Source organism: Amia ocellicauda, chromosome 6 (assembly GCF_036373705.1).
Source record: "Amia ocellicauda isolate fAmiCal2 chromosome 6, fAmiCal2.hap1, whole genome shotgun sequence".
Taxonomy (NCBI): domain Eukaryota; kingdom Metazoa; phylum Chordata; class Actinopteri; order Amiiformes; family Amiidae; genus Amia; species Amia ocellicauda.
The window spans coordinates 28037118-28060487 of record NC_089855.1 but is presented as its reverse complement, the minus strand read 5'-3'; the positions used below and the strand labels follow the sequence as shown (position 1 = coordinate 28060487).

At 40.3% G+C, this 23370-nt stretch overlaps 1 protein-coding gene across 8 annotated transcripts in view; it reads left to right on the top strand.

Moving 5' to 3' along the window:
- Positions 1 to 23370, top strand: part of LOC136751276 (dedicator of cytokinesis protein 9) — a 127953-nt gene that overhangs the window by 21149 nt on the left and 83434 nt on the right. For 2 of the 8 annotated variants that reach the window (XM_066706746.1, XM_066706742.1), the window contains exon 1: positions 16871 to 17339. The exons of 4 other annotated variants lie outside the window; for them this stretch is intronic. In XM_066706746.1, the coding sequence (XP_066562843.1) occupies positions 17178 to 17339 (162 nt within the window). In that variant the 5' untranslated portion in view covers positions 16871 to 17177. Of the gene's footprint in view, positions 1 to 16870; positions 17340 to 23370 lie in introns of those variants that run through there. 2 more of the 8 variants (XM_066706748.1, XM_066706743.1) reach the window with 2 other exon arrangements.

Below are 23370 nucleotides of genomic sequence, written 5' to 3'. Positions count from 1 at the left end.
AGTACATAGTGTGTGTGATTTACATTCTTTCAATTCCTGCACGGATTGTTTGTTCAGTCATTTCAATAGTTAAGCATCTGCTTGAATCTACTACAAAAGCTAACCCTGTTTTTACTGCGGTCATAACATTTTATTATTACTGCTTTTGCAATGCCCTCTTGTACCAAGACTCATTAAGTGTTTTAGATGGTGCTCAAAGGCTCCGTTTTAAATAAAGTTAATTACAAAACAAGCAAACTGCTTGTTCGAAGACGAGGTGTGTGACGGCATTAGTCTGACTAATAAAGGCTTGGTCTCCGTAATGCAAACCCAAACTTGATGATAAATCCTGCATTCTGAGGGAGTGCCATCTTTTTTCCCAAGCCAGAGTACTAATTCTGAGTTGTTTTGATTGTTGAATCTAAGCATATGAGTGAAATGAGGACAATGAAAATAAAGGAAACTCTTTTAAGCTTGACATAAAGGATAAAGGCATGTTAATTAAAGATTTGTTTTTTCAAAAATGTTTTTCTTTTTGTAACCCCATGTTCTATAAAGAACTGTCAGTGTTGTGTGCTTGAATGGAGGCTCTGAAGTCTGACTTGGATAGTCTTTTATGTGCTTGTTCTCTTTAAACTGCCAAATGATGCTTGAACATGCACTTACTTTTTTGCAGATTTTCTTTCAAGTGTGATAGATACTGAGGAAATGAACGCGTTTCACTATGCAGTATATGAAGCTGATTATTCTGTTACCAACACGCAATAACTTGTTTTCTGAAGCCAATTTAGCCAAATGTGAAACAGCTTGTTTGTGATATCTCCGATCTTCAAGATTGACAGATTCAAGACCTACGTCAGACATACACCCTCTGGAATGTTTGGATGAAGCTGATTTGCTTTGTGGTTGGAATATTGTCAGTGTTAATGCTGAAGTAAGAATTAGTCAAGTCTAAGAGCTGTACAATACACACTTTATCATCCATTTCAGCTAGACATTACAGCTGACTGATGGACTTGATGGTCTGAATCCCCCTTATTTCTAAAATATGTTTGTATGCCATTCAGTCTAGAATGAAGCAGCTTATGGTTGATAAGTGTATAAATAAACAGCAACGCCGTTTTAGGGAAATGTAAAATTGACATGTTCCCAGCATGGAATAACTGTTGGTCTGCACTATGGAAGAACCAGATGTATTTTTTGAAGGCACGCTAATGCTCCGTTGCCCTTTCTATACAGGCAGTTCAATATTCGCTGTGAGCGCTTACATAATCTTGTTTTATAGGGCAGGGAGCACATTGATCATACTGCCGTCTTTAATGGAATGGCGGAAGGTCAAGAAGTTTTTAATATCGCCGATAAATAAACTGCACGGCTCCATTTTGGACCTATGGCTCTGGGGTCAGTGGCGCTACATGTCTGGTCTCTGTTGTATGCTTCATTGCCATACCAGCTTCTCTCCAATCTCTTCTCATGTTGCGATAGATTGTAGAGACAACAGAAAAACGCAAATAGTGGTTGGTATTGCTGCAGATGTCCCTACAGCTGGCTGCTATTTTTCACCACTGTCTGAGCACACTTTTGGGTGCTCATTCCAAGGTAACACTTGCTCTATATAATTACTAATATCCATATTAAATATCTGTGAAAGAAGAGCTGTTGAAAGAACACTAGAGTAAGGAAGCTGCACTGGTTTATAAGTGTCTAGATTCCTGAGCTTGTAAACTAATCTCTGGTCTGGCTGCAAATGCAGGTTCTGAGGTTCTTTCCCGTATGAATATGAAATGGGTCACACCCTAGTCCTTAAGTATGCGCATTAGTATTGTTTGCGTCTCCTAGCTTTCAGGGAATTTGATCGCCATTGTTCTCGGTCTCAGCGGACAATAGTTCTTTCAGGGCAATGACTTTTTAAATCTCTAAAGGAAATGCTTCAGAGTACTTCTAAAATGGTGTGGGTTGCTTCCATACCTATTGCTATCCACTTTAATGATAAGTCAATGCAGCAGCCTGGGAAACGTTATTATTAAGAAGGAAATGTAATTTATGCCCAGAATACTTAATATCGGCTATATGGACGCAGTTAGACCCATCAAGGTGACCTGTGATGAATTATGGTATTTGTCTGGCGATGCTATGAGCTGGGCCGTTCAAATTTGGTTCTGCTTGTTTTTGCTTATGCTGCTATGTCCACAAGAGGGCACTGTCATTAAACCCTTGAATGCTAGCATCTCCTAAATTCAAAGAGTTAGCACCATTTTCATGATCAGTCAGTCACAGTCAGTCTGATGTCTGAACCTGCTTTTATTGTGCCAGTGTCCTGCTGAGACAATGGGTCTTGTGATTGGAACCCTCATGGTCTACGGTCAAACATCTCTGTGTGGAGACTGACAAAGCTTTCATTGCTTTTAACAGTTATGTCATGGAAGGAAGTTAATATACTTTCATTTATTTATTATAATATTTATTATTATATATAAATTATATAAAAATTAAATGCCCCAAACATCATGGAATTGTCCAGTTTTCCCCACTCACCAGGCTATGGTATTTATCTGCACCAGCGCCAGCAGCATACCAGATATTGCTGTGTCTGCTCCCTTTTGGGCTTGTGTTGTGAGACATGCTCATTTTAATGTGGCAGTAATGCATGACATTTTAACTTTTATATTTCTAAAACAGGAATTGTCCTTCTTTCAAGAGGAATGAGAAGGAAAAGACATTGTTCTCTGTTAGAGTCTATCATTAAATACGTAATTCCAGGTTTTAGAAATCCCTTCTTTTGGCATCCTTTCTGTGGAGCGGTGTAATATGATCATTAATCCGGCCTGAGGTACACTATTGCCAAATCCAGCATTACAATCCTGTGAAGACTGCAGGTTACTGTTAATTACTCAGACCTGCACAGTCTGTGGGGAGGTGGGTTAAAATAAGCCAGTAAACTCTAGTATAGAGAAGTCAGATCAGTATCAAGATTGATAAATGGATTAGATCTCATAGAGACGGAAACACTTTTAAGTTTCCAAATGCATGCATAGGCATAACGAAGATTCTGCTCCAAAAATGTTGGCAGGTATGAACTTGTGACGCACACAGTATGTTTAATCTGCACATTCATTGTACGTTGGACTTGCTTCATGTTACCACAGCTTTGTTATGTAGAATGAAGACCAGCTTCCCATTTGGTCTAGACAGAAAGTAAACTGATATTTTTAATTTTAAACTTAGTATTTTTTTTTTCTTTTTTTCTGTTTCTAGTTTTCAGTTCAGTGAAAGTATATGTGCGTGTGTGTGTGTGTATAATATATATGCATGCATGCATGCCTTGGTCATGTTACAGTGTACCATACGTGTGATATTCACAGTACTGTGAAAGGGTACACGTCGTTCTTTGCACCTGCTCCCATATGGAAGGCTTTTATTTTTTGAATGTGGGTTTAGAGTGGGTGTTTCCTGTTTAAATTATACAAGTACGGTTTCTTATAATTCAAATGGCATTTGTTCCTGTGGCTATCGGCATTGAATCTGCAAGGAATTTCCCTGGTTGCATTGGTCTTGCCATGACCTGCTGATTTTGTCTATTTTTGGTCAGAAGTAGACAATAGCCACACTGTGTCAGAGGAATAATCATAGTTTAGTTCAGTGTGTGTTGAAACAGTTAAGTGTTGCTTGGCGGCCTCCGCTGTGGTTAACTATTCAGCACTATAGAATGACTCCAGTATTGTATTGCCGGCTCTTTAGTTTGACAAACCAGACTGCAAAAAGAACGGTGTCATGACCAGGCAGCAGAATCAATGCTGCAAAGTAAGTGATTAGGGAATGGTCAGTGTATGGCTTAGAAAACATATGGAAGAGGGAACAGCTTTAGAGAGACATTGAGGGACTTGTAGAACCTGAATTATTTCTCCAGTACTGGCGCATGAAAGATTGCTCCCGGATTCAGCTGAAAAAATGTAAAAAGGCCACGTTCCCCTCTTGTTTATCATTCCTCTGTGTATCCATTCTTCAAATTGTGAACCCAGAAATGCTGGTAAAGGCCTTGTCGTTTGTGAAGGAGGCCAGGGATGCCGAGGATTGGCCTATTGGCTGCAGGTCTCTTGTGAAACACCTTTTGTTCTTCAACGATAGGAGGCAAGCTGAAATTCATACATTTTTGAATTAGGACGAGGTCTAATATTTTGTCCTTGGCATCATCGTGTTATGGTGAAAGTTAGTGGCAGACTTTTTAATTGAAAATTCAACTTGCAGGAGAACATGGTAATATAAATATCTGCCAAGTTGCTGTGATTAAGCTGTTTTCATTTGCTGATGCTTGCATACACCTGCTAATTATAATTAAATGGTTCCTGATTCACCTGGGATCTCCAAGTGTCCCCAATATTATGGGGTCTTGCTGGCTAGTGTGTTGAACTAGTTGAACAAATATATTTCTTCATAATGTACTGGGAGTATTTATCCATTTTGTATACATTTAAAAATAATAAATCCTGATTTCTACCCAAACAGCTGGATTTCGTCCTTTGAAGCCATGATGAAATCCCATCTATCTTCCGTGACCCGTGATACCTTAAAACAATAAAAACAGGCTGTCCAAGGCATCTCCGAACAGCTGTCCCACTCTGATCTTTCCCCTGTAGTTCCTTGTTTTTTCTCTGCTGAGTCATGAGGAAATTGGTTAATGGTGAGGGTGACGGGTGTTGTTGAGCGTGTCAGTCTGTAGGGGGCAGCAGCATCTCTGTTCAGCCTGAGGAGTGAGAATAGCAGGGACTGCACTTTTCAGCCGAGATGTTTCGGTAGAGAGCGAGAGACAGAAGGCATTGAAGGGATTATGTTCTTGTAGCAATACTGAATGACAGGACTTGCATTGCTAAAGACGTTGAGTCAAACTTAATTTCATTACTAGAATGGGGACCGGCATTAGGTATTCAGAAAAGCACTCTGAATTCGCAAAGGCATAAGAGGATTTTCACTTTCAGATGGTTTATTTTCTTTGCTTTTTTACCCCCCGCCCCCTCTTGCCCCCTAGCTTTGCAGGTTGTTAATCACATCACATCACATTGCATTGCTTCCTAAATCTCATTGTGAGTTTTGCTTTCTTTGGTCTCAGTTGACTGCCTTAAAGCGAACCATAAGTAAACAAATACAACTAAAACGCATTCACTTTTATTTTGGTAGTCACTCTTTCACCGCAAGTCTTTCAATTGCAGTCTTCAATGCTCAGGTGAAGCTGTTGCTTATTCCTGTTTTGTAATGGTGTAATGCGGTCAATGCGTCCAAACTGAAAGCTTTTCAAGATGTGGGGCTTTGAAAGAACCTGCCTGGGGATTAACAGACCTATGTGCTCATCTGACAGATTCGTACCTCTGGAGGGCTGATTTCAAAGTTGCTCAAAAACTAAAGCTATAGTGCTGTTCCTAGATCAATCTCTATAGACATTCTTACTCCAAAGCACAGCAGTCTGACGCTTCTTCACAGAGTCTGTCTTGCTTGGCAGAAACCCAGGAATTGGAGGCAAGGATCATGCACGTCAAGGCAGAGATGCACTGCAATGACGGGAAGCTTTGATAACGTCTGGTGACACATAGCCCAGATACTGCTCACCTATTGCCCTCCGTCTTCCTTTTCGCATAATTATTACATAGTAATAGTAGTAATAATGATAGTAATATTAATGATATTGCTGCTACTACTACTACTAATAATAGTAATAATAATTAGTACGACTAAATTAAAACTGAATTAAAATAATAAAAACTGTTGTATTTGTTAATGATTCCAAATTTAGTGTTAAGATATGAATGGATAAAAGTGTATTTAATAAATTTTTTGTCTTTTGCAGTGGTTGTCTAATTTACGTTAAAACATATATAATGTGCAGAGATGGAAAAAAAGTCTGGAGCCTTGTAAAAGATAGAAAGAAAAGACAGCAATGCCCCACACGGAAACTACAGCTCAGGATAAATAAACCACTTCCTAAAATAATACTATAGAAAAACAAGGGTGGGGATGCTCCATTGTGAAGAGGCAACGTGAATCCTTGCTGTCAACACCAGTTCAGTTCAGAATCTCCCAGCATGGTGGGTTTAGTGGGCCGTCTCGTTTCACAGCGATCCAGAGCGATTACACGAGCGTGTGGAAATAGTGCGTGCTAAACTGCAAAAAAAATGGCTAGTGCATGACCTACTTGTGTTTGTACAGGCCATGAGTGATTGTTCACACTGAGTGGACAACACTGCCGTCTCCTCTTGAACTCCCCAGTCACATAAACCCCATGATAGCAGGTTAACCGCTTCTTAATGAGCAGTCTCTCCGACCCCTGGCAGCACAAGGTCAGGCGCATCAATCCCAGCCCTCAGCAGTAGATTAACTCAGAGGGGCATTGAGGAGCTAAATCTCACTCAGTGTAATGGGGAAGGTCCACCTTATGGCGTCCCATTAGACTGGGGTTTTCTGAACAGTGCTGTTTTCTGTAGAGCTGGTGTCACACAACTTGCATATCACCTGAAGCTCAAACTGTTGCGATATTCATTGTAATTCCAGATAAAAAGTACTGAAAAGGACAAAATGCTGCAGTGTGTTCTGTTAATACCACAGTTTTAACATTTGCTTACCATTGACTGTATTGAAAATCTCTGTAAATGTCTTAATCGCTGCTAGGTTTCACTGATCTTTGGTATAGGATATCCCATTTTCATGTGTGATCCTTTTCATCGATCTATGCCTCGCTCTGAAATATTTATGAGCAGACTCTCTGATCAGACTGAAGAGATTTTAAAAGGCAGCTTTTTAATGTATTTCCATGCAGTTTGACCAGGAAAAAAAGGTGCTTGGCCATTTGGTACACCATCTTGAGGTAGTTAAGCTAAAATGAACTGGATCTGAGGTCTCTGTGAGGTCTCCTGGGAAGCTTAGTCATTGTTGGCAGGTGAAAAATAAACTACAGACTGAAATTAATATTAAGAAAACCTGCCTTCTATTTGTTTTATCCTTAGCAACAAGTCGTATCCGTCCAGCACATTATCTCTATGAAGCACGGCTGAAATAAAACAGGGGGATGAAGTAAAAACATGGAGATTGTTGTACAATAGCCAGAATGTCATGGGGGAGTTGGGGAACAGGGGGTGAAGGCTCTTGGAGTGTACTGTGCGGGGGGGAAATGACAAATTCATTCCAGTTATCTCTTTGATAGAACAACCAAGGAAATCTTTGCCATATTCATATAAAAAACTTTCAGAGGTTAAAGCAGTCTAAATATACCCTTTTGTCCAACAATTCATAAACTTAAATGTCGTAAAATGCTTTGGGGGCTCTTACCTGCCAGGGTTTCCATCATTACAGAATATTTTGGGATTAAAGGACCGTTCCTTCATAATGCCAAGCAGCCTTTGCTTCTGGAAGTGTGAGACTAGTCTACACAGAAGCTGACTAAAGCAGAAGTAAAGAATACAGCAGTCATTCAAAAGATTTTTTCCTGCTTTTGGCATTTACACAAATGGACAAATAAGTGAATACAAATGATTATGATAACCGACACTGTAAAACAGTACTGTACAAAGTATTGTGGAGTCTTACAGTTGACACTTGTATTCGAGGAAAAACAAAAACAGATAATATGACTGTATGGTGTGGTGGCTTTATTTATATTTAAAAGAAAAAAAGACAAATGCACGGAAACAGACACTTCCTTTTGAAAACCCATGGGGATCTCCGGCAGCAACCTTTATGTTTTTAGGTCCGCAAGTGGATGTCAAGATGATGTCAACATTCTCCATTGTGTATGAAAAATCCCACTGTTCACAGTGCCAGGCGACTGTCCTCGGTGGAAGCCCTGCCAATTTCCAGCATAACTTTTACCCTGCGATGCTTTCGAAAAAAGTTGATATACTTCTACCACAGGAGACCCAGTCACCCACAAGCCTGATCTCTGTAATATAGACATCTGTGTTGGCAGCCCTGCATCTTCATTTATTTTTTATTTTTTAGCACGAGTTTAAAACCACAAAACCTCTTCGCAATTCACATGTGCTCTTTTGATGTTTTTAATTAAATGCGACCCTGCAGTCCTTTAAGAGTCTTGACACTGCACCAATATCCCTGCTAAACAGAGGGGAGAGGGGGTGCAGTGGTAATTGGCAGGAGGTGTGACTGTGTTATCAGTCGATCCAGATGCAGTCCGTATTCCCAGGGAGAGTAGGCGGTAGGCTTGACTGAATTGGTATAGACATACTGCAGGAAGGCAAGCTCTGGAACTCAGTGATTTCTAATACATTCACTCTGCTGAGTATTTGGAGATTATATAGATTAACTTATGTTTCAGGGAGGATTAATTTCTTACTGTAGCTGTCTCATGTGTTCATATTACTGCACTGTTTCTTTGAGGTAGATCACTATTGTATCGTTTATTAGTAGTCATAGTAGCAGAATCAGTAGTAGTGGTGCTGTAGTAGTAGTTGCAGTAGCAGTAATTTACATCATGTTGAAACGGGTTTTTCCATTACCAGACTGCTTACTTAAGAAAAGTATATGTCCTCATTTATACACACTCTGCTTTGAATCCTCTGTGTATGAATCTTGCTGGTATATTTTCATCTCGCTTTACCCCAGAAGCCCAGCAGTTTCGGGAGGAAACTGGCTTCAAGAGCAGATGTGTTGCAGAGCAGCTAGAGCTTTCCCTTCCTATCTCCTGTATGATAAGGGATTTTCATAGCAAGAGCAGTCCTCTCCAAATACCAGCTGACTTGAGTCAGTGCCGTGTCTCCCAAGAGCATGTTACGGATACTGTACACTAAGAAGGGAAAATGCACCGAGTTCTGCAGAACTGTCATTTCAAAGCCAGCCTGCCATTATTTCCCGGAGGTTCGTTTTTTAAGAAGATTACAGCAAAGCGGATATTTTCTTTCCGAAAGGCAAATTCCCAGTGAAATTCTTACATGTCGTCTCTTGTGAATTCTCCTGTGATGGCCTAAAAACCGAAAAGAGAGCTGTAGTGGGGCAATTGCCAAGCAGGCAGTTGAAGGCGACAATGTCACACTTACTGGAGTAATCCCCTCCAAACCACACAGCTGTGCAACATGTGTGCAAAGACCCCGTCTCTCCCCGGCTTTTCTTATATATTTATTGATTAGATTGATTGATTTGTATTTATTTATTATACTAATGTTATCGCAAACCTGCCAGCTGTCGGCCTTGTGTGACAGCGGTCCTGTGCTGGATAGAGGATTGTCACAGACACGTCACCCACTTATTATAAATGCCATGTTAAGACGAGAGTCATGCTCTGCTGCAGTTGCAGTGCTTCACAAACCCCGCTTTGAAAGTCGACAAAAAAGTGGATTCATTTATTGAATTATGCCAAAATAATTGCAATGCTCAAAATATAAGTCCTTGCAGCTTTGTATTCAGTTTTTTTAAGGCATCTTACATCTTCGTAAGTTACTGACTTGGATCTTTCTGAGACCTTTCAAAAAGGGAGTTTGAACACTAGGTGTGACTTTCATATTAGCCTAGTAAAGTGCTTAGGAGGAAATTAGCTTTTTAGGTTCAACAGTGTTTTGGCTTCATGTATAATTAACTTTGAACGTCATTATAGCATTCCATTATCTATGTTGCAGATTCAACTTAAGCTCGTTGGCTAATGCATGTAGCTATATTGGGTTTCCTGGTCACTATAAAGGGTGGTTCATGTTGGGTAAAGTACTAAGGCCGTTGCTTGTTGCAGAAACCTATGTTGTGGCAGTCGGCTTTGGGGTTTGACCTTGAATTATATGATTTAAAGTGAACGTCAATAACCTCCATTGATACTGTAGACCCAAAGGGCGCCTTTAAAATGCTTTTGTGTTGTTTTTTTTTTTAATATCACCAGTATTGTTTAAATCGGGGAATTATGTCAGAGTGATATAACAAGACGCAGCTGCTGAAGAGAAGTTAGAAGTTAGTTAATGTTTAGTAAAGATTAATCTCTCTCCCTTAAATCCTTACTCCCATTCACAAAATTAAATCCTCTCCTCCTTGATCACTGGTTTCACCCCTGTGTAAAGTCTTAACCATGTGTAAAAGCTCTTCTGAAGCCAGTGTTTTTGTTGTAAACACCAATTTCTTTTCAGTGACCACTGGGCATCATTTTTCTGACGGCGAGATAATGATAATGTCATGGGATATAGTCTGCTAACCACAATGAAAAGTCTTCAGGGCCCTCGGTACAAAACGAGGGAGAAAAATTGCTTGGTCTGAAAGCAAGTGTAGCATTTTGCTGAAGATTGAGTCTTTTGAACCATTGCGTTCAATAGAACCCAACATTATTAAGAAGATCAAATACAGAATGTGGAGGAGAACAATATATTTTTTGTAAATACTGTGGAAAAAGCAATGTCAGTGAATCAAAGGCTTGAAGGAAATCATATTATTAAGCCGCAAGAAATCATCTAGAGCGTGAGAATCCAGGGAGTGGGCAATGTCCTAGACAGTTACCTATATATATATAAAGACGGGATTGAATAATGTGACAACTCGCACTGTTCTTCCAGACTGAGGCCTGTAAATCAAAATGAAGAATGCACAGATTGCAGACTGTATTTTGAGTGACAGCCAAGGATTAGAAAATGTAAATAGTGTGTTGTATTAAATTGCATTAATCATATGCTTTGGCAAGCATAAGCCTCAGTGTGTCTGCAGCAGACCTGTTCTGTTTGCTGCTGGTAACCTAGTGAATGGTTTAATGCCCACATTTCCAATGGGAAAATGAGCAGGTATTGTACACTGTATTAAATAAAATACTTCTTAGCCTATGGAGGGATCATGCACATAAAAAGGTCCTTGACAGTGTATTCTCTCTCCTGTTTTATTCCCAACAGATGCACACACCAAGTCAGACTGAATCTTACCATCCTCCTCTGACCTTACAAAATTCTGTGAGATAGAGTCATTATCTGTTTTCTGTGCTTTCGAAATTTGAATTCTGTGGGACACCGTGCGGCTATTCAAAAGCCTGTGTCAGGATAAAAAAGGTCAAGTATTAGCAAGGACCTAATGTAGCTAAAAATGCACAGCTTTCTCAAGAGCTAAGTGGAAGGTTGATTGGGAGATTGGGAGTGAGGGCCTAAACATTATGGTGGAGAAACCCTGACCTATCCCTCTCTTTTTGTATTGCCTGCAGCGTTTTAATTACATTCCTTAAAAAAAAAAAAAGGCTTACAGGACTATACACAAACCCATAGCTTGACAGAGGAGTTAAGATGCTGAGGTGCTTAAGTTGTACAGAAAGGACTATGAGAATTTACACAATCCAATGAAGGCTGAGATTTCAGGCATCGTCCAGTCTGTTTTTCATGCATTGATTTTTGAGAATAAATCGGATGAAAAAGCTACGCAACCCAGCTAGTCTGTAAGTACAAGTTCTGTTTGTGATGGCACAGGTTTTTTTGTGGGGGGTCATCTGTGACATTTTTAAAAGGCATTGAAGAAAAATAAACGACTGTCAATTTATGCATGGGCATCACAATGGCCCGAATTCGAATCTGTCGTCATTAAAAAATGGTGGTGCTCTGAGGCAGAGGGTTAAACACTCATATCGCTGTGGTTAAGGGGGGTATTGGAGCAGCTCCTTGTTAGCTTAAAATCAAATGTTCAAATCCCCTTATTTGCTCCGGTGTGGCTGTTCTAAGACTGATGGGAGGAGTTGTGTACTAAGCACATTCCTTTCCTCTGTGCAGGAGGTGCAAGGTGAGCTCAGATTATACTCCAAATCTAGGCCTGCTGCACTCGTGAATGTGATGATGATAACGTGGGGGGCCTAATAGCAGTGCTGATTTCCTTAACCCTTTGTGTACAGTACTTTTCTTAAGGAAAACTGTGCTCAGGGGCATACAGTTTGATCTGTGTATAGACATGCAATCGTGTATCCCAGACTCACAACCGATGTAAACTGCTTTTTTACAGGTGCAGGGATATGCTGATTGTGTCATTTGGCAGTCTGTTTGTCTTTTAAAAGTACCTTTTAATTGAGGACCATAAATATGACCTGAAACTGAAAGCTCAGTCTGTCAGTTTCTGAATTAAGATTAAAATTTTCTCTCTTCTCTCTGCCACTCTTTGTTTTGTTCTCCAGAATAAGAGCTCCTTTTATTTCTTTAAATTAGTCTTCTGTGCTAAATTTAAGTGCAATATGGCTCAGCCTGTGGCAGTTTAAATTGTGCATGAGAAAATACACCTGCTTTTCTTCATTTCATTGTTGTTTTCCCCCCTCTTCTCTTCACTGAGTGCAATCTGGCCACACTCTGCAGTATCCATTATTGCTCATACCTACGTGCGATTGGGCAGACATTTACACAAACAAAGAGTGGTCAAGTGGAGATAATGGACTGTTTCTCAGGGGTTTATAGTCTGTGCAATCAATGGATATAATTGAAGTCTGCTGACTGCCCTGCTTCGACTTGCAAGCAGTCTGCTCTCCTGCTAGTCTCACTTTGGGGCTCAGCACTTTAAAACTCAGGATTTAAAAACTGAAATAAAAATGGGAAAAAGCAGGTGAATGAGTCAAGTGCTATTGAATTTTAACATGTTCCAACTGATGAGATTACACCGAAAGAAGAAACATTCTTCTGTTAAGGACACTTGGGGTAGAAACGAAAGATGCTATTCTTGGATGCCGCCTCTTTAAATATTTAACTGAACATTTCAAATCATCTTAGTCATGGAGTGAGTTGTCTCAGTGGATTTAGTTTTGGATTTAGTCTTCGTTTCTTTAAAGGTAGATTGATATCATGGGCGGCACAGTGCCTCACAGCTCCAGGGTCCGGGGTTCGAGTCCCAGCTTGGGGGGCCTGTCTGTGTGCATGTTCTCCCCGTATCCGTGTGGGTTTTCTCCAGGCACTCCGGTTTCCTCCCACCATCCAAAGACATGCGGGTTAGGTTGATTGGTCTCTCTAAATTGCCGTGCGTGTGTTGCCCAGCGATGGACTGGTGTCCCTACCTGGGTGTATTCCTGCCTTGTGCCCTATGCCTGCCAGGATCGGCTCTGGATTCCCCGTGATAAGCCATGATAAACGGTTTCGAAAATGGATGGATGGATTGATATCACAGACTATGTACAATATTCAGTTCATGGAAGAATGTATGCAAGTGCATTCTTTCCTCATGCAGCATTCTTGTCTTTTGTGCTTAAGGAATTAAATTATATTATTATGAACTTTGTGTGTTGAGACCTAACAAACTGTAAACAGAAGACAATTGTTTCAAAACCTCAAACGCCTTCATCAAAGCCAGTCTATATATGTTATAGTTTAAACTTTCAACAAACCCACGGAAATGTGCCTTCTTTAATAACATAACAGTATCCCAATCTGTTTTTTACACTGAAAGATACAAATAAAAGTGCAATATCAAGCGGTTTCATTTTAATTAAAACAAATGTTAACATATTAATTTGTTTAAATAATAGAATGCAATATGTTACACTAAATCTGTTGAAATGCCATAATCACAAATGGGGAATCTGTAATGGCAAGTTTTAAATATTTTTTTTGTTTGTTTTTAGCTTTACTCAAATACATTTTAATCTGTAAATTGAAACACCTTTTTCAGCTTTCATTATAAAGGATACAGCCAACTTTCTGACTCTGATCATTCAGTTCTTAATTCTTTTAAGGTTTCTTAGTGCTGCAAGTAAAACTGTGATGCACGCAATTCAGGTATTTATAGTGTTGCTTGTGTAGAGGAGATGCATTCTAGAAAAATGACAAACTGTTTTATTCATATTTTTGAGCACATCAGATAAATGACTGTACTTAAGTTATGTTCAAAGCTATGCAATATATTTTATTATCCCATCCATTTTAAAATTAATGCCCTTTAAGGTTAAATGACGTAGGCAATCTGATATTTAAAGCAACAGTTATAAGCGGGCCTCGTTGTAGTCCAGAGCAGAAATAACAATATGTAAAACAGTCTGTCAGGAGCAATCCCTGGCAATCCACCAACACAACTTTAAAGCCTCCATTTGTGCATAAACCTACATGTCATATTGTATTTTTGAAAGATGAACTAGAATTTCCTTTGCAGGTAGCAGTTATTATTCCGAAACCTGTATTTCTAGCAAACATTCTCCCCAGCGAGTGATCAGAAACATGATGCAGCTGGAGGAAACATGTCTCGATGAGAGCGGGGAAATAAAATAAACAAACAATGCCGTGGACAGTGTCCTATTTTCCTTTCCTGAAAGATCTGCTGTCCTAGTTTGCCGTGCCTGTCATGCTCTTTGTATTTAGATATGAAGGATTAATCTCCAGGCTTCAGCATCAGTGTGATTCACACTGTCCAGGTCAAGGGCATTCTGATTTAATTGCGTGGCATCGGAGTGTGCTCAACTGTGTGGTGTGGCAGCAGTAGTTGGGGAGTAGATTTTATTAACACTTCAAAGGGTACGGGATTAGCTTCTGATGATTGTTCCTGGTGGTTTGAGGGCCACACTCAAGATGCATGTGTACCATGTAGGGTCGATCTCTATACTCTATTGATTGGGGTTTTGTTTAAATGGATTACTATAATCCATAGATAAAAAGAGAAACTAAATGAAATCTGTCTTCTTTGTAAAGATGTCGCCGACTGCACCCGTACTTGCATAGAGTGATCCGTTTGATCAGATTACATTTTACCTTCCTTCCTGCTCAATACTCAATTTCTGTTCAGCAAAGTGTTGGTTTCAAGATCGTACTGGATTTCACCGTACTTGTCAGGTCATCTAACCCTGCTGATGGTCTCTCATGTTCTGTTCTACACAGACTGGTTTGCTCCCTCTATTAAGAGTGTATTTTGTTTTAAATACAGGATTGATGCACCATGACTTAATTATTAGAATAACTGCTAGTGAAATAATCTTGTGTTTAGTCTTTTAGTTTATTTCTCAGAATAGCATATTTACTTCCCCTTCTCTATTCCAGTTTTAGCAATCCAAAACTACTGTACAGCCCAGAACACCCCACAGTATCTTCACACTGACTCTGGAGAACCACAAATATTTCGGCTTGCCTTCCTAGACATTTACTGTTGGGATGATTACCCGTATTCTTCTTGCAGTTCCAAAAGGCCCTTGTAGTGTCAATGGGAGGTCAGGCACAGGTCACCCTTCATCAACTCCATCCTCATGACAAGCAGCTAGAGACAGAGGTCACTGTTGCTTGGCAAGCAGTAAATGACCACTGGGCTCCTCCAAATCTGCACTGTCAACTTTATTCTGATCTCGTATGACGGAGGACTTGTTGATTCTGGGTGGTAAATGCATATCTTCGCTTTATCTCCTGCCGAAAGTCCGAAACTGAATTCATATTAATTGCCAATCTGGGCTGTAAGAGAAGGGTCTGTCATGTTTATCATTTCAAGGCGTATATGCATTATTCACGTTCATGTTTTTTTAATTTGTTTCATTATTGGGTCTCCACATCTGTAAATAATTAGGCTTTGGAAATTACAACATATGCATGAAAACAGCATGTTAATTAGGGTATTCATCTATTGTTTGTTGGATGAAAATAAAAAGCAATTAAAGAAGTTGTTTGCTGTAATTTTGGTTGCCGTAGAATGTCTTCGCTAATTTTGTTATCACCGCCACCCTCCTGTGTCGGGCATTGGCGATCTACAGGGGCTTTATTTTTAGAAGCGCTGTCCCTGTTTCGAAGTTGTAGTAGGTGCTTTGATATGTGCCTTATCTCACTGAGGAAAGGAACCAACCTTAATTGTTTCCTCCAAGACTGTTTCAGACGAGCTCGCATACACAGTTCTTTTGTTATATAAATACACATACACACACACGCACACGAGTTTTCATGGAATCCTTTATCAAGCCAGCCAGCTCAGTAGAAAGTGCAAATCATTATCAAGGTGGTGCAGTGTGGTTTATTAATGAATCCCATTCATTCTTTGAATTGTATAAGGGATGTAGTGCTAGTAGTAGTGCTATAGTAGCCTATTGCCTAACAGAACACCTTCTTTCATGATTTTATTTAGTTCTGGTCAGCTGTGATGCTTCATTTTTGTGTCATGCCTGTCCAGGTTTTGCACATTCCATACTGCAGGAAAACCTTAGATGAACTGTATTTATCCTGCATGTTCCCTGTGTCTGCAAAGCTATAGGTAAGGGAGGATATCCAAAGAGCTCTGAAACCTGCTACAGAGAGATTTTGATGCTAACTTGAACTAAATGAGCAGCCGACCATACTGCTTTTCGCATGACTTTGGAAGTGGTCCGAGAGAGTGAGATGTCTGTTTCTGATAGTGGGAGGACAGGTGGCAGCCAGTTGGGACTCCATTGGGGGTGCCTCTCTTCTTCCCCAGAAGCACGGTCCTCTGTTTTAGGCAGACCCACTTTGCCTGGCTGTGTGTTGTCCGTCTCCGGAGCTCGAGGATTTTGGTCCCCCATATGGGGAGGAGGTCCATCCGAGCAACGGAGGGAGCAAAAACTGCGTCTTTCATTTACACATCAATATCTCAATACCACCCACCTGCCGTCCAGCACCAACCCCTCCCCCCACACACACACGCACACACACACACGCACACACACTCACTCCTTTTTTTGTGTGTGTGTGTGTGTGTGTGTATAAGAGTGTGGTGACTCCCTGGTGAAATGCAACATCGCAAACCGCATACAGATTTGGGTCAAGGAAAAAAGTGAAACGTATGCTTTCATTAAGAAAGGGAAGAACACTCTTGGGGGGAATGGGAAAGAGAGAGAGAGAATGTGTGTGTCAGTGTGTGTGTGTGTGTGTGTGTGAGAGTGGCTGGACTGAAAATAAGGAGCGGCAGGCAGCACAGAAGCTGGCAGCGTGACTAGGCGCAGTACAAGCTGAGACAGCAGCAGCAGCAGCAGCAGCAGCAGCAGCAGCAGCCGCCGCCAGAGCATCCTTTAGTACTCCTGAGCGCTGCTTCCCGGAGGCTCTGATGAGGCTGGAGGAGACTGTGTGCCCAGCTTAGCACAAGACTTGTTGTGGAACACTTGTGGGGGAATAGACCAATGCGTTTGCCTGTTCTTCCTTAATTCTGGAGGAATATTTGACTTGCAACAGGACTGTCAATCTCCCTCTATCTGAATTTCACCATGGAGAAAGACCGTGTTAAGGGTAAGCGAGGAAACGGGGTCATCTGGCTGCTCTCCTGAAGGAGCCAGGGGTGCGCAGGCGGGTGATGTGTGAGAAACCGAGCTCGTCTCTGGAATGGGCTGCACCACCAGTGTCATTCTCTTCGAGGGGCTTAGGACTGTGATTGAGAGGAACTGCGGCTACATCTGCAAGAACGCTGCCGAACAGAACGGCCCAGAGCAGGCAGAGGAGTCTGTGAGTCGGAGGGAGTCCAGGATATGGCCACAGTCCGCATCGGTAAATGTGAACATGCCATGGCTCTGTGTGTGTGCGTGTGTCCGGTTTGTGCCACATAGGTTGATTGCAGTTATGAAAAAAGGGCATTCTTTTTCATTGTCAAGAAAACAAACAAAAACAGAAACTGGCATCTCTTGAAAGAAGTAATTGGAAGCATGTTAAAAAGCAGGAAGCGAGTTAAAAATAAAATTGTATCTGCAATCAAAGCTTATGAATTATTCAATCCCTCTAAAATGCCCAGGTAATTGTATCTCTACATAGGAGTATTGCATTCCATGTAACTGTCTGGTTTAGTGTTGTATAGTATAGAGTTTTGATTTTAAATAAATACCGTAAGAAATTAACACAGATGAGGTTTTTTCCTCACCTGTTATGGAGGAACAAAAATGCCACTAATCTCATCTTTACAGAGGAAAAATGCATATTTATCTCTCGACTATTTGAAATATCCTTTGTTTTTAGGTAATTTTTTTAACTGCACACAAACTACGCTTTCGTTTTCATTTTATTTTAGAGTTGAGGAAATTCAATTTTCATGTGCTGCTCGTTTCTTTCGATTAACTGAAAGTGACTGAAACGCAGCAAAGGCAATTAAATCTAGGAATGGTCTTTTCCGCATGGTCTGTGGGTTAAACCTCATTGGGAAAGATGGGAGAATTCCCTGACGGAGCTAAAGGTGACAGAGACAGAGTCAGTTTATAGGGGTAATCTCAATCAGGTCCTTGCTGAAATATAGCAGAATCCAGAAGAATGTGTCCTGATTTTGGACTTTATTTTAACAAAAATAAAACAGCAGTGCATAAAGTTTGCAGCACTGAGCGTTTTTTTCTAAATCTATTTAAGAATGTCAAATTCACATCTACAGTAATTTTCATTTACACACACGCCATGCTCTTGTTGGTGGTGTCGACAGCCTTCTGTGTCTGATCAGCCGATGTTTCTATAAAAGAAAAATCTATATCTCTGGCTGTGTTGTGCAGACACATTTTGCCCGTGCATGAGATTCAATGTAAACCCAGGCTGTTATCTGCTATTTGCCAAGATAGTGCCACGCAATGAACCGTCGGGCAAGCAGGTGGATAGACAAGCAGGACAGAAAGGAAGCCGCGTTCAAAGTGTTGAAATAGGTGTGTCCATAAGAGACGATGGATTCATTATAGAGAACTGGTTTTATACATCAATGGATTCTGAAAGAAATGTAGAGAAGGGGCTAGCGGCTGCAATTCAATGAATGTGGGTGGAGAGGCATGACTTCAGGTTTTGTGATGGAAATTAAATGGCAGAAAGCAGGGTGGAGGAGGCATCCCCATTATTGTTGCTATAGTAAGAAGAGATCCTACAGTATTAACAACATATCTGAATGTAGGACCTCAGTTCCAGTAGCCAGTTATCTATTGTTAAATATCAATTCAAAGGCAGTAAAGGGAACATCAATTTGAATTTGAATTTGAAATTATATTTACTGTCTTTGTGTAAATGCAAGCATGTACCCTGGATGAAGTTATTGTTTCGACTGCTCTGGTATCTCCCTAATTAGTAATGTTTATTCTATTTTGCAGTTTTAACACAATCCAAATGACGTGAAAATCGGCCTTTGGCACTATTTCCATGGCCCTTTTAAACTCTTGTCAACCTGCTTTTAACAACTGCCATTAAATGATGCACCGAGTAACCCCACCCCGAGCTAACCTTTTCATTTACTGTATGTGTTAACAGCCTTGAAACATTACCTACAATTACAGTGAAATGGGTATTGTATTAAAACAAATCCGCGTTGGCCCTTCGTTGTGGACCGCTAAGCCAGTGTTGAAGATGGAATTTAATGTGGAATGCATCTTTGTTGCCATGAGATTTTTTTCTCCTATGGATTTTGATTGCATGGTTTGCATTATAATTGGCCTTGGGAAACGAAGGAAGGCTTCGGTGGTTTTGGAAGTGCTTGACAGAGAGCACTTCACTGGTCCTCCTGGGTGAATCTCTCACCATCTTGAATGCTAAATACGAGGCAAGGGCTTCCGCAGCGTTGTGGAGACGACTCTTTCAGCCTGCTGTTGTTGTTGCTGCTGCTGTTGTATCTGAAATAAATAAAAGAAACACACTGAGTTACAGTAAATATGAATAACCAAATAGTTAAAACAGTGCTGCAGTGTAACAGATACTTGGAGGCATTTTTGGTAATCTCAATCAGACAGGTTATTGAAGGACCACCAATCTGAAGACCCTAAGGTGTCCTTCATTTGCATTTGTGAAGTTCTGATCTACAGCACAGTATATTAATATGTAATTTAATGGTGGAATGTAGTCCGGATATGGATGGCTGTTCTGCACTTCGTGTCTTGGTCCTCGACGCACATCGGTGGCCAGCCGTAGTAAAGAGGCTTCTTTGTTTATGCAGGCTAGTACTCTGTTTTTTAAATCAGCTCCATTTAATACCAGCGCACCCATTTCCTTCCTCGAGGAAATTAGCATCTGCTTGTTTTGTTTAGGGGGGGTGGGGGATTGGCAGCAGTGCGTCCCGTCTCATTGTTGGCATTTTAATTCCGCCTTTTCAGGAAAGACCCAGGAAGGTGACTGTAACAGAGTGAAGGTGACAAGCACAGGCCTGCCGGGACCTGACCTTTATTTTGCTATCATTCGAAATGCCTCATCCTCAGTCTTTTACATTTTTTGTATTGATCATTTTTACAGCTAAAAGTTTGTGTGATTTTATTTTTCATAAACATCAGCAGCGCATCTTCATATTTCAGGGCCCTTAAATGCCTAGATGTATGCCCATATTAAATTAACTCCATCGTTCATTGATTTTCCCCCTCACAGCCTTTTCACAACTGGGGGTTAAATCCGTTTCCTGCATAGTGTTCAAGCCCTGTACTGCTGTACTTGACAATTTGTTACATGCATAATCTCTTTATGGACTGCCCATTTTAGTTTAGTAGGGCTATGTGGAAGAAGCTTTTAATTACTATTACCATACTGTATGAAAGGGGAGTAGAGGTGCAAATGCTCATTGGGCACACACTTGTATATGACAACAGGCTGGGTCAGATGGAATATCATTGGAAGCATTTCTTGGAAGGAATATGATTTTGGGCAAATGTATTATTGTAAAGGCTAGGTCCTCATAAAAGGAGCTTTAAAGCTTACTTGTGAAATACGGTTCACAAAGCCGAACATGAGTCATGATGCAGGTAAAACCGGCTCCGAACTATAGTTCTGCCTAAAGCAGAAACCAATTCTGCATATTGTGTACAAAAAGGGCCTTTTTTTACTGAATGCTCCACACCCATTTTCAAGCAATGATTGAAACACATGGTGTGCAGCATAATAGATGGTGACCTAAACACAGGATTTTATTAGGTTAACTTTTTTTTCCCCCACAAACTCTACATGCAAAATGTTCTGCTAAAACATTTCACCATGATCAAGCTTTCAACAAGCACGTATATCTGTAAATCTAAAAACAGAGAGTACATAAACGTGCCAATTTCACTCACTTAATCAGCTTGGTTATCAGTGGATCATCACAACAAAAAAAGGATTAACAGCTGGCAATGCACAGGTTTCTTGACTGCTATCTAGTATGCAAATGGAAATTATCCATGTTTGCATACATTTCTTTCCAAATCTTCAAAAGAACAGCTATTTTAAATACATATGTTTTTTAAAAAGCCCTGCATTGATTTCAATCCCTTAAAATGAATCAGTCATTGCATTTTCTAGTTTGCCATTTCATTAGCCGAGCAGAGCCGAGCTGTTTGACGTTGTTCTATTTGTTTTAATTGGAAGCTGTTTATTTTGTGTTTTCCCCTTCCTTTGGGGGGAGAGCTGGGCTATTGTCCAAACATGACTCTCTGACGGCCTCTCTTTCTGCAAGTGGAAATTCTGACAGCTTGTGCAGATGCCGAGATTTTCACACAAAAGGTTGGGCGTTATCCAGCAAATCCAGGGGAGAATAAAAACACTCAAAGCTCTTCCTTAAATTGAAAAAAACAACATGGACCCACTTCCCAGTACAATCCCTCCGAAATGGAAAAAATGTGCTTTCATTTTTCCAAAATAATAACAAAGTTAGAACTTTCATTTGTATAAATTTTCTGTTGTGTGTCGTTGCAGTTGGGTTGTAATTCCATCATCAGAAACAACTTGTGCTGAACTGTTTCAAGTGTGCTGATAACATTGTCTCTCTTTTCCATGGGTTTTTGGGAAAGTTTAGAGTAGGGCTGCATTATTTAAGCAATGTAAGTGTCAATAAACAGCATTGGCTACAGGGCCTGTATTTGTTCCCCCCAGCAGGACTGAAAATACATTGTGTATGGCCATTTAATCTCAAACCGAACACATATGAGATCGGTTTAAACACATTTATTTTTTCACAAAGACCAATAGAGATTACAATTGTTAGAAGGATGTTTATGGTTGTTTTTTATAAACTGTCAAAAGATCTTTATTTTTTATTAAAACAAAGTATAGTCAATTTTTTCCAGTATACAGTTAACAGATGCATTTGTGAGTCTAGAGGAATTCAAATGTTTTTTTTGTAGATGTTATTATTTGTGACTCAAATTGTAGCACTGTACCCTAAGAGGTTTGTAAAATTTGAAAGTGGAATGACAACTCCGTGAATTAAAACCCTAAACAGTGTGGAGCAGGGTCTACTTTTAAGTGAAATATGACAATTGAAATTGACCAATTCAGTTTTACAGCTAAATTAAAGAGCAATGTGGTTGTGGAAAATATGTATATATAAATCAGCAGACCGTGTTTCACCTGTTTAAGTAACAAGCATCTCTTTTTGTTGTTAATTCCTGACATCTTTTTCAAGTCACTTTTGAGTCTACAGGCATTCTTACAGAGGATACTCTAAAGTGCTTGGTCTGTATGACTTCAGTCACAGCTGTGAGACCGCAGTCATGACGGATTTCATACAAACAGTGGGCTACCAAAAAAGATTTGCACAATGATAAAAATACATTTCAGACCAATTACTTACTTCAGCATTTGAATTTTTTTGGAGACACTTTTTGCTCTTTAAGTATAAAGGTTCTTGTCAACACTGCTACTTTCCTTGCTAAACAAATCCCAGGATGTTGGACATTGGCAACTGCTTTTAGGCCGCTTTCCACAAGCTCGAGAGATCTATTTGATTATCATGAGTTGGCTTATGTAAAACAATTTCCTCCTGCTGTAAACTTTTTTTTTTTTTTTTTTCAGGCTGCTTGAATACATTGTTAAAAAATATCTAATGTTGCGTAAACAAGATGGGAAAGATCAAAGTGTCTTTTCACACTGGTTCTCCAGCTTTTATTTGATCTGTCTGTCTTTAATCTCATGCACCAGGACATGCACAAATAGGGTGGGGGCTGGGGAAAACCTTTCTAGGAACTGAGAAGCCCAGCGGTTCAGAAGTAACTCCTGCCCCAAAGTCTTCCTTGTGTATCGACTGTACTAACTTCTCATAGTTCTCAACCATGTATTGCACAGTTTCAGTGCATGTCAGGGGTAGATCTTTCCACAGAATCTACATGTTTAGCCCCAAACATTTTTATTACTCACTTCCTGACCAACAAATAAACAAGTAATAACTGTAGCAAAGGGAAAAAAAAAACCTTTTCTGTTAAAGAAATATGACCCATTTTTGCTGCGCTATAATCTTCCAGCTGGAGCTGTAGTTATTTGCTCTCATCAAGTCAGTTGCCTGCTGTTTTGGTCTCCCTTTGTATGCCCACCGTTGATTGGGTCTCCTCCTTCTCCAGTGACCTCAGAGGGATCAGAGCGCAGGCCACCAATGATGAAAAGCTTAGCAGTTGACCACTAAGCTCAGGACCCCCTAGGGAACCCTCTGTTCATTCCATCTTCCACCCCCTTCTGTACCAAGAGAGTCCCAAGAATTGCATCACAACTTTCTTATGTAATGACCACCACCCAGTCCCTAACCTTGCTGTAAGCGCTGCAAACAACGTAGGACTGATTTCATCTGGAGCATTCAATTACATATTGGCTCTTGGCATGTGTATTACAGAACGTTATTATT